The following is a 12,259-nucleotide window of genomic DNA, read 5'->3' as shown; positions in this document are numbered from 1 at the left end:
CACTAACTCAAAAAAACAGATGCACTCCCATGTTCACTGCAGTATTATTTACAATAGCTAAGACATAGAATCAACATATGTATCTACGGATGGATGAATGAATAAAGAAAGTGTGGTATTCATATACACAATGAAATATTGTTCAGACATAAAAAATGAAGGAAATCTTGCCATTTGCAACAATGTGGATGGACTTTGAGGACATTATACTAAGTGAAATAAGTCAGACAGAGAAAGACAAATATTGTATGATCTCACTTATATACAGAATCTAAAAACAAACAGCAAAACAAACAAAAATGAACTCACTGATATAGAGAACAGATTAGTGGTTGCCAGAGGCAAGGGGTAGGATTTGGGCAAAATGGTGAAGGTGTTCAAAAGGTACAAATTTCCAGTTATACAATAAATGAGTCATGGGGTGGTAATGCACAGCATGGTGACTGTAGTTAACAATACTGTACTGTATATTTGAAAGTTGCTAAGAGAGTAGGTCTTAAAAGTTCTCATCACAAGAAAGAAAATGATAGCCATGTGTGGTGCTGGGTGTTAACTAGATTTGTGTTGACCATTTCTCAATATATACAAATATTGAATTATTATGTTGTACACCTGAAATTAATATATTGTTATATGTCAATTACATCTCAATAAAAATAAATAAACAAGCAAAGAAACAAAGAAGCCAAAATAAACAAAGAGACCAAACATATGGCCCTAGTCTCAAGGCTCACTCAGTCTGGGAGGGGAGAGAGGCATGTCACACACATGACACGGAAAGAATATGTATTTGAGCATCTGTTAAGTGCCAGGCACTTTCCTATATATTATCATTTAGATAAATGATCTCTATGTTACTTCTCTGTGGAATTTAACAATATTTTTATGTTCTCTAAACTCTTTCCTGAGGCTTCTACAACATCATTCTTTTCTAGTTTCTATTATTATAGAAATCACTTGCAGACTCCTTTGAACACTCCCTTTCCTCTGCTCACTGCTGACCAATTAGGGCTGCTTCCCCAGAGTTCTCCTCAATATGCTCTTGATAGCCTATAGCCTTTCCTCAGTGAGTTAATAAGCACAACCATATTTTAGGTTCACCTGTACTTTTATGTAACCCTCAAATCATTAGCTCCAGCTCAAACCTCTCTCCAGAAGAGAAGAGGTTGTGTACAACCACCTAATAGACATCTACCCAAAAACAAACAACTCGGACTTCTCTGGTGGTGCAGTGGTTAAGAATCCCCCTGCCAATGCAGGGGACACGGGTTCAAGCCCTAGTGCAGGAAGACCCACATGCCATGGAGCAACTAAGCCCATGCACCACAACTCCTGAGCCTGCACTCTAGAGCCTGCAAGCCACAACTACTGAGCCCCCCTGCCACAACTACTGAAGCCCACGTGCCTAGAGCCTGTGCTCCACAACAAGAGAAGCCACTGCAATGAGAGGCCTGCGCAGCGCAAGGAAGACCCAATGCAGCCAAAAATAAAATAAATTTATAGAAAAGAAATCAAAAACAAACAAATCAATCAATTAAAATATCCTGCCACCATCTTCTAGTTTTCAATCAAGTTAGAAAACTGAGAATGACCAAGTCTCTCTCCATGAAACTCTCATCAAATAAAAAGTACGTCCCTTAGATCCTACCTCCTCCTACTGCAATTGACAACACTTTCTCCATTCTTTTATTTTTTTAAAATATCTTTATTGGAGTATAATTGCTTTACAATGTTGTGTTAGTTTCTGCTGTATAACAAAGTGAATCAGCTATACATGTGCATATATCCCCATATCCCCTCCCTCTTAAGCCTCCCTCCCACCTTCCCTAACCCACCCCTCTAGGTGGTCACAAAGCACAGGGCTTATCTCCCTGTGCTATGGGGCAGCTTCCCACTGGCTATCTATTTTACATTTGGTAGTGTATATATGTCGATGCTACTCTCACTTCTCCCTAGCTTCCCCTTCCCCCCCACATCCTCAAGTCCGTTCTCTAGATCTGTATCATTAGTCCTGCCCTGCCACTAGGTTCATCAGTACCGGTTTTTTTTTAGATTCCATATATACGTGTTGGCATACAGTATTTGTTATTCTCTCTCTGACTTACTTCACTCTGTATGACAGACTGCAGGTCCATCCACTTTATTACAAATAACTCAATTTCATTCCTTTTTATGGCTGAGTAATATTCCATTGTATATATATGTGCTACATCTTTATCCATTCATCTGTTGATGGACATTTAGGTTGCTTCCAATCCTGACTATTGTAAATAGTGCTGCAATGAATATTGTGGTACACGTATCTTTTTGGATTATGGTTTTCTCAGGGTATATGCCCAGTAGTGGGATTGCTGGGTCATATGATAGTTCTATTTTTAGTTTTTTAAGGAACCTCCATACTGTTTTCCATAGTGGCTGTATCAATTTACATTCCCGCCAACAGTGCAAGAGGGTTCCCTTTTCTCCACACCCTCTCCAGCATTAACTGTTTGTAGATTTTTTGATGATGGCCATTCTGCCTGGTGTGAGGTGATACCTCATTGTGGTTTTGATTTGCATTTCTCTAATGTTTAGTGATGTTGAGCATCTTTTCATGTGTTTGTTGGCAATCTGTATGTCTACTTTGGAGAAATGTCCATGTAGGTCTTCCACACATTTTTGGATTTGTTTGTTTTTTTGATATTAAGCCGCATGAACTGCTTGTATGTTTTGGAGAAAAGACCCCGAATAGCCAAAGCAATCTTGAGAAAGAAAAATGCAGCTGGAGGAATCAGGCTCCCTGACATCAGACTATACTATAAAGCTACAGTAATCAAGACAGTGTTGTACTGGCACAACAACAGAAATACAGATCAGTGGAACAGTATAGAAAGCCCAGAGATAAACCCACGCACATATGGTCACCATATCTTTGACAAAGGAGGCAAGAATATACAGTGGAGAAAAGACAGCCTCTTCAATAAGTGGTGCTGGGGAGACTGGACAGCTACATGTAAAAGAATGAAATTATAACCCTTCCTAACGCCATATACAAAAATAAACTCAAAATGGATTAAAGACCTAAATATAAGGCCAGACACTGTAAAACTCTTAGAGGAAAACGTAGGCAGAACACTCTATGACATAATTCACAGCAAGATCCTTTTTGACCCACCTCCTAGAGTAATGGAAATAAAAACAAAAATAAGCAAATGGGACCTAATGAAACTTAAAAGATTTGCACAGCAAAGGAAACCATAAACAAGACAAAAAGATAACCCTCAGAATGGGAGAAAATATTTGCAAACAAAGCAACTGACAAAGGATTAATCTCCTTTCTCCATTCCTATCACCACTTTCTCTGTAGAAGCCCTTGGCAAAGACTTCTGCAGTACTGCACAAACCAGTTCCCCTGCTCCAGTCCTGAGCCATCCTCCAAAATCACAAGTCTGATAAGATCATCCTCCTGTCTAAAATCCCTCAGTGACATTCTGTTGTGAAGATTTCTTAACTTTCTCTATTTGGTTCCAGCATACCTCTCCACCCCATACCCATCCATCCTCCAGAACCCAGCACATAATCTAGTCCTGCAGGACAATGTGCCTTTCTGGGACTACACCCTGCTCCCTTGTAGTTTCAGGCTATTCCTTCTTCTCTGAGTTGGCTTTCCTACCTCAATAAGCTGCACTAATTTCAACTAATCCTTTGAGGTCAGTTTAAGCATTACTTTCTAGGGAAATTAAGCTATACATTCCTGTCCTGGATTCCCAAAGAATCTTTTACAAACTTCTAGTTTAGCCTTTTAAAATATTTTTGAAATTACTCTATCAACGAACATTTATTGAGAACATACTGTGTAATGGCCATTCAGTGTCATTTCTCTAAGCACAGAAGTCTCAACATTGAGAAAGACAAAAAGGGTCCCTATTCTCATGCATCTTACCATCCCAGTGGATGGATACAACTGAGAGAGAGAGAGAGAGAGAGAGAGAGAGAGAGAGAGAGAGAGAGAGAAGATAACAGGCAGCTATAACTTTCAAGATGAAAACAAAATAATAAACAATGGGATATGGAGTCATTCGGGAAAGAAATAATTTAGATGGGATAGTTGAGAAGGCCTATCTGAGGAGCTGATAGTTAAGCTTGGTGATATCTAAATGTTATGACATATCCAACCAAGTAAATATCTGATGGACGATCATTCCAGGCATAAACAAAGAACAGTTCATGTAAAGACCCTAAGGGAAATGAGTTTAGCACATTTGAGAAACAGAATGAAGATGTGGGTGGCCAGCTAGTGGTTGCCAAGACAGTTTTCATTTTTGCATTTAATCCCATAACAGCTCTGCAACATAGGTAGTACAATCCTAATTGAAGTTTAAGAGGTTATAAATTTTATGCAGTCACAAATGATAGACTACCAAATGACAGAATCAGGATTAAAATAGATCTTTCTGAATCCAAAACCCCTGTGTTTTTTCCCACCTACAATGTAAAAAATGTTATGCTGTGAAAAAGAAATATTCATACACCAAAGGATGAGACTATACAACATGTTGGACAGTTAGGCTTAAATATGGGGTGGTGGAGTGCTCTATTCACAAATGAATTACACCAAGATCAGAGAAATTTGTGGAGAAAAGCATCATCTCTTCATTTGAAATTGTCAGACTTCTAATAGCCACTCTGTATTTCTAGTATAATACGGAGAGTTAGAAGGTGGTTTTTTTTTTCCAAATGATAAAACAGTGCTAACTGTAGGAAAACATAAGAGGCAGGTCAACAGTTGCAAATAGAGCAATGTCTCCCTTTGGTACTTCTATGGGAGAGGGAAGGGAAAGGCTGTCTGTTGAAGATGCCACAAAACACTTTTCACCCTAATTGATTTTCATATGGAAAAAGTCAGTAGTGAACACAAGTATGAAACTTGAGTACTCTAATTCTCCTGGACCTCTGTAAAACCATGACCATGACAGGCGAAGCCCCTCAGGGGCTGACTCTGCACAATCGAATCCTTTGTAGGAAGAGAGACATCCCACTTCTGAACATGCCATGGCTTTGATCATGTTGTTCTCCTGCTTTCCCTGTCCCTTTCCTTCCGTCCCCTCAAATCAAACCAATGGTAAAGGCTCAGATCAAGTCAGAACTTTCTCCATGATGCCATACGTGACCTCCACCTGCATCCTTGGCAGATGGTGATTTCAAATTAAACATTTCTTGACAATCACTATTATACTGTTCCATGACATTCTTTTCATTTAAAATTATACACTTATATACACATGAGTTAACGCTGTGATTTTATAGTGTAATTGTAATTTTAAATTACATGCATAGTGTAGCAGAATGTTCATAACAAAAAATCCTACAAATCATGACATAAATCAAAGAGAGTATATATCTTTTACTTTCTGGGTACATTTAGAAGTAAAATGATAAACTTGAACATCTGAGTCAGTCTCATTTTTTTAGACTTTTCTCTGTTTCCAAAGGTTGATTATTAACTACCATACATATATCTATATAATATTAAATAATACAGTGATACTCATTAGAGGGAAAGAAACTTGCACTAATTATGTCTCTACCATACATCAGTTACTTTTTCTGACACTCTGACCTACTCAATCCTGAGAACAACCCTATAAGACAGGTCGTTTTTACCTGCATTTTACATATGAAAAAACTAGGGCCCCAAAATGTTATATTACTTGCAAAGTTCACACAGCTTGAAATTGGAATTATAAGAATGTAAGTTTAGCTATATAGTTCTGACACCAAAGCTCAAGCTTTTTCCCCTTATATCATTTTCATAGACATTTTATAAGCAACCATAAATTGATGCAAATTGAGCATCTAAAATCCTTCAAAATTTTCATTTAATTTAATTATTAAACTGGTCTTGGGACTTCTCTGGTGGTCCAGTGGTTAAGACTTCACCTTCCAATGCAGGGGGTGCGGGATTGGGGAGCTAAGATCCCACATGCCTCATGGCCAGAAAACCAAAACAGAAGCAATATTGTAACAAATTCACTAAAGACTTTAAAAAATGGTCTATATCCAAAAAAAAAAAAGTCTTTAAAACAAAAGAAATAAACTGGTCTTATAATCATGAAAGTATATGAATAGTGTTTTCAGTTTTCATGTATGATTTCACTGTATGATTCTAGCAAGAGACAATTCCCAATTTTTAATTTACTACTTTTCTAGTCACAAATCATTTTGATCTCCTGTTTCTTTACCACCCTCTGATAGACTTCTGATGTTTTCATGTCTCTGGTATATTTATTGCAGGGAAAATTAAGGCAAAATTTTAAGCATTCCATCAACACTGAAGATAAAAATTTAGAAAAGTCCATACTTATAAACCCCATTCTCTCTTTATTTCTCTCCACTAACATTGACCATATCATGTCAATAAATATCCTCTTCTCTTAGATATCAGAAAAGGATTTTCCATGAGACGATCTAAAAGGGTGCTATCTGGACCTTTCCCAAAGGTAAAAAGCAAAATCAGCTCTCTTTCAGGAAAGTGGTCCTTAGAGGAGTTTGTCTACCCTCCCATTTTTTTCCCTGCAAATATATTTTCTTTGAACTAAACAATGGCTAGTTTATCCTGCTGAAAGGACGCTTTAGGTGGTAGAATCCAAGTCACTAGGACTTGCCTTCAGTCTCCTTTAACCTGGACACTGGGAATGGTAGCTTTCTAACACCAAAGATCAGAGATGATCCAAATTGATAACTGTACTGTGGATTTGATCTTATAAAACTCAGCATCTGGATTGATGGCATGTTCAGATCTATTGATCTAATTATTTTTTTATGTACTTAACCTGATTAATTTCCAGTATCAATGGTAATATGATCAAATTATGTGGCTATAACATTTATTCATGAAACAAAAAATATTTGTGAAATTTTAAGTAAGTATTAAATTAAATCCTCTCTCTTTGAACATAGACAAACAATATCTATATATCTAGAATCATATGAGAGAAAGACTGTGGGCTTTGGACCCAGAAAGATTTACATTCAAATATTACCTCCAGGTACAATGTACACAGCTTTAGGGAATTCAACCACTCTGAGCTTCAGTTTTCTCATTTCTAATCACATATAACACCTAGCTGATAGGGTCATATGGATAATTAAATAAGATAATCTTTTCAGGACTGTGGGTGTTAATTAGAATAATATATTAAAGTGCTTAAGGCCTAATAGGCATTTTAATATTATTCATTCCCTAGTATGGGTAGCTAATTAAAAGTCGCTTGTACTTTTCTGTATTGAATAAGTGTATAAGTAGAAAGGGACACCTGTAAATATTTTATCATAATAAATAATTAACATTGTTTTAATATTTGTAATTCAGATATTTAAGGATTAAATTTACTATATATAAGGAAACAGAATTTATCCTGGTATTCTCAAGGAATTTTTTATAATACTATAACATGTTATTCTCCAAACATTTTGTAAAATGTGACAATTTTTAAAATTTTCTTAAAGACTAAGAATATTTTAGTTAAAGAAACCTTACTGGGGAAGAGAGAAAAAAATATATGAGTACTTAATGGTCAAACGTACTGGAGAGAAATGACTTCTGGTAACCATCCTGTGAGTGCGTGAATCACTGTGAACTCTCCCAGTTCTCTCCTCTCCGCTACATGGATGCTAAAAAAGCAAATACACAATAGTATGGTCAATAACATTTGAAAACAGAGAGAGGTCTATAAAAAACAGGAATCTCTAATAAGCAGTGATATAATAATAAATGTAGGGGTCCTACTGGTTATACATTAGAGCACAAGAATATACTTTTCCAACAGTCAGATGACTTGTTTTGATAAGGCACTTAAATAGATCCAAAGATAAAATTTCATATCTATTACAAAACATGCTTACAAACTTTATTTTATAAATGTATTTCTTTTATTTATGTCTGCGTTGGGTCTTCGTTGCTGCGAGCGGGCTTTCTCTAGTTGAGGCGAGTGGGGGCTACTCTTCGTTGCGGTGCTCGGGCTTCTCAATGCGGTGGCTTCTTTTGTTGCGGAGCTCGGGCTCTAGGTGCGCGGGCTTCAGTAGTTGTGGCTCGCTGGTTCTGGAGTGCAGGCTCAGTAGCTGTGGCACGGGCTTAATTGCTCTGCGGCATGTGGGATCTTCCCGGACCAGGGCTCGAACCCATGTTCCCTGCATTGGCAGGCGGATTCTTAACCTTTGCGCCTCCAGGGAAGCCCACAAGCTTTATTTTAAAATGTCATATATATAAAGCATAACGTCATAAACATATCCATACATATTATATATCGGGAAATATATATAGATGATACATAATCTATTCTATATATTCAATATATTATCATGGTCTTTTAAAAATAGGGCAGTGTCCTTCATCTTTCTAGTTTCGGTAATTATTCTAAGATTCCTATGAGGCTGTGTATTAAGTCAGTCCCACACATGGCAGGACAAGATGGGCATCAGACATCTTTAATAAAATCCTTAGATAATTTCAGAGAACCAGAAACATCCATTCTATCCTGTACAAAAGAGTGGATCTGCCACCATAGCATAAAGTCAAATGAGGCCGTGCTTGATCAAATATTGCTCTTCTCATTTTAATCCTTTTGTTAAAAATTTTTTTTCTGAAGTGATTAGTCTATTTTCACTAACACACACAAATGCCATATCTATGTTTTGCTCAGGAATCAGAGCTTCAGTCCACCTTATGCCAACGGTGATGACTGATGGTATTGACCGGCATACATGTCTTTTTCTTCAGAAAGAAATCTTACTATCTTAGTCACATGCTCCATCATTTAAAAATTTACACTGGCTTCTAGTTTACAGATTATAAATTGTGATATGTCTATATATCTCAAAGATAACTAATATCTAGTGGGATAATTCACAGTCTAAACTCCTCTTTGAATAATCATATTAATATTCAGGATGTGACGGTGCAAACCCCATAAAAGTAACTCTTTTTCCTTTGCATATTTCCTAGTGGTATTTAAATAACTACTAAATATTAATTTTTTAATGTAGAAAGCTAAAACTCCCATAAAATATTTACTATCTACTATAAAATCTGAGAAAAACTTTTGGACGAATATAAATTGGACCATGTAGTGATTTCCACTGGTAAGCCTAAGAAATGTCTTACATTAAGTCTGGTCCTTTATTTTCAAGTTGGATTTGTTTATTTTTCAAAAATAACAATAATTCTATTACTCAAGTTGCTACAAAATTCTACTGAACTGTAGCTTTAAGAAAGATAAAATGCTACTCCAATTATCCAGGTCACACATTTACTGCTTCACTGGCCTTGCGGCTCTAATTCTCAGAACTTCAAGTTAGGTCTGAGAATTAGGAACATTATTTTCTTTCAAAAATAAACAAACATAGTTGTCACTATTTTGAACACTTGGTAGTATTCAGCTACCTAAAATGATCTGAGCTGAGCTTTTAAAAATGATTGCAATTAAGTGTTGCAAGCTGGGTAAAACAAATTTCCAATAGAAAATTGAGGGTTGGTAAGAGAAAAGAGAGATGAAAAGGATGGCAGTAGGAGGGGTTGTTTTCGTTGTGTGGCTTTGGGAGAGAAAAAGGAAGCTGAGCTAAATGAAAATCCACAAAAAATCAGACCAGGCTACTGACTGACAGTGCTATGTGTAATAATAGAAGGGGAGGGGGCTGAGCTTTGAGCAAATGGCTGGAGTGGCCTCTTAAAGGAGCAGCGGTGACACACTGCAGGAGGGGGAAGGGTGTCAAATTCAAGCTGGTGCACTGTGTGTGCGAATTCTCCCACTGAGCAGAGACACACAGCTGCCATGCATTTGCAAGTCAGGCATCAAAGATTTTTTGCATCATTCAGGCCAGAACGGAAGGACCACAGGTCTCTACAAGTGGAAGCTAAGAGAATAAACATAGCAGACATGTCCCATACATGTTTGCAGTTTACAAGTCATGCAGGTATATAAGACACAAGCAGATTTCACAAGAATATTGAAGGAAACATGAGTAGTTTTCATCCTGAATGTATAAAAAGGAACAATGTTACCAAAAGTATGAGGAGCACACTGACATCCTTCAGAAGAGTTCAGGGCTTCAAGATTAGTAAATGATTGCTGCATGTACAGAGCCTAAAACTTTAACTGGATTCCAGTGTACATTATTCAGTATTTACATGAACCAATAGTTTCCCCTACAAAACAACTTCTTTCTCTCATTAAGCTGAAGATTAATTTTCCATGACTGACTTTCCGTTCATTATAAGGAAACACTGGATGTAGAATAAGTTTTTAGTATTTTTCTTGGAGGAATTTTGTCTTATTGTGGGCTAATGCAATATTTCAAATCAGTGGCTTTGGCATATTTATTTCTATATTAGGAAGTTTACATTGTTTGGAGAAAAGGCTTCTTAAAATTGAGTTTTTGAAAAATAAAGCTATGCAATACAGAAGTATAGTTGTCATTGCTGTTGTTTGCCTGTTCGTTTTTATACAAGTGAGCGATAATTTTTTATTCTACTTACTCCACATTTGCCAGCTTAATGATAGCTTTAGACAAAAGCATTGGCCAAAGTTCAAATTCATAGGTTGTAGCTGGAAGCAATAGATTGTTTTCTTCATCAAAAGGCAGAAAGTCATCAATAGTTATCTTTCTCCAGCAACCCTAAAGATGAGAAGAAAGGAATATATTATCAGTGATTAACACTATTTTTTCTCATACATTATTGTACACTGCTGACATTATTATTTACTGTTTTATAATTTTATTTTAGCATTTTACATCTAATGACTGACATACTGGTATTCAATACTACTCTGAGCGTTTTACCTTATTATTTTGTTTAATGTAATTATAGCATGCCTATATCTATATCAATAGTATGATTATTTATGAGGTCTTTTAGCACATTCTAGGGTGCCCCATCCTACATAATGCAGTAAATTGAAGCGTTTCAAATAGCAAAACCAAAATACCACACAATCATGGAAAGTTTGGACATGATTAAATAACTTAATACAGTCATAATGCAAATTCTGCAAATGTAACTTTAGTAATTATTTTTTATCCTTATATCCTCAATGATCTTATACTTCCAATTACCATATTACTCCTACTCCTGTTTAAAGATCTATTTTTTAACATAAAGCTAATTAATAATTTATTTAATAAAATCATTATATACTTACCTGTATACATATTATTTCATTATTAAAAGCTTGAGGTAAATGATAAAATTAATGATTGTGAACTCAAATATTTTTTTAAACTTTGGTTTTACATGTGAAATTTTAGTTTGAATTCATTTCTTCCCCCAAGAAATATTTCAGCAGTGACGCAAGCATTGTGAACCCAAAGATCTGTAACACATGGCTTATATCTATACCATTGAATTGCTTACAGACTAGTGAGGGAAGGCATATAGGCAAATATAAAATGTAATATGTTTAAAATGCTCTAGGACCAGAAAGGAAAGTGTGACTAGTTTTGCTTGGGGGATGTCCTCACAAGAAGGTGACATTTGAACTCAAGATTCAAGGAACAGTATAATTTTCCCAGGTAGATAGGAACAATAGGGTGAAAAATGCTTTCTTTTTATGACACCTGTAACTGAACTCATACTGCCTTATTTAGTGGTTATATGACTTTTTCTTTATTTCCTTATGGATGATGTAGGGCAAGACAGGTTTAAAGTCACAGGTGTTTAGCTACTCTCTCTTCTAATTTTAAGTGAAACGACCCAAAAGAATACACAGTGAAATAAGCCAGATACAAAAAGACAAATATTGTATGATTCCTCTTACATGAAGTACCAGGAAATATCTAATTTATAGAGACAGAAAGTATAACAGAGGCCACCAGAGCCTGGAGGAGAGGGGAATGAGAAAATATTGTTTAATGGATGCAGAATTTCTATTTGGGATGATGAAAATGTGGAAATAAATAGTGGTGATGATTGCACAGCATTGTAAAAATACGTACTGTCTCTAAATTGTACATTTATAATGCTTAAAATGTTATGTATAATTTACCACAGTAAAAAATAGCAGTAGTAGCTCCCTTCTTACACTTTGATTTTCAGAAAAAAAATTTCAAAGGGGCTATCTGGATTCCTACAAAGGAAAAGTTTTAAGTAGCCATAAGAACTTTGTTATACCAGTTTAACAAGTATCATCTGCTTCCAGCTGATCAGTGATTACATATTTCAATACAGAATGCTTTGATTGCTAAACACTGTTGAACTGTATACTTTACATGGGTGAATTGTATG

At 36.0% G+C, this 12,259-nt stretch overlaps 1 protein-coding gene across 3 annotated transcripts in view; it reads right to left on the bottom strand.

Annotated features, from left to right (window-relative positions):
• Window positions 1-12,259, bottom strand: part of ADGB (androglobin) — a gene marked incomplete at its 5' end in the record, with an annotated part of 169,423 nt that overhangs the window by 106,845 nt on the left and 50,319 nt on the right. For all 3 annotated transcript variants that reach the window (XM_079939320.1, XM_079939318.1, XM_079939319.1), the window contains 2 exons: window positions 7,567-7,653; window positions 10,514-10,653. In XM_079939320.1, coding sequence (XP_079795446.1) covers window positions 7,567-7,653; window positions 10,514-10,653 — 227 coding nt within the window. The remainder of the gene's footprint in view (window positions 1-7,566; window positions 7,654-10,513; window positions 10,654-12,259) is intronic.

This window comes from Stenella coeruleoalba (genome assembly GCF_951394435.1).
Source record: "Stenella coeruleoalba genome assembly, chromosome: 12".
Classification (NCBI taxonomy): domain Eukaryota; kingdom Metazoa; phylum Chordata; class Mammalia; order Artiodactyla; family Delphinidae; genus Stenella; species Stenella coeruleoalba.
Note: the sequence above shows the minus strand (reverse complement) of the source record. Positions and strands in the feature narration are given on the sequence as shown.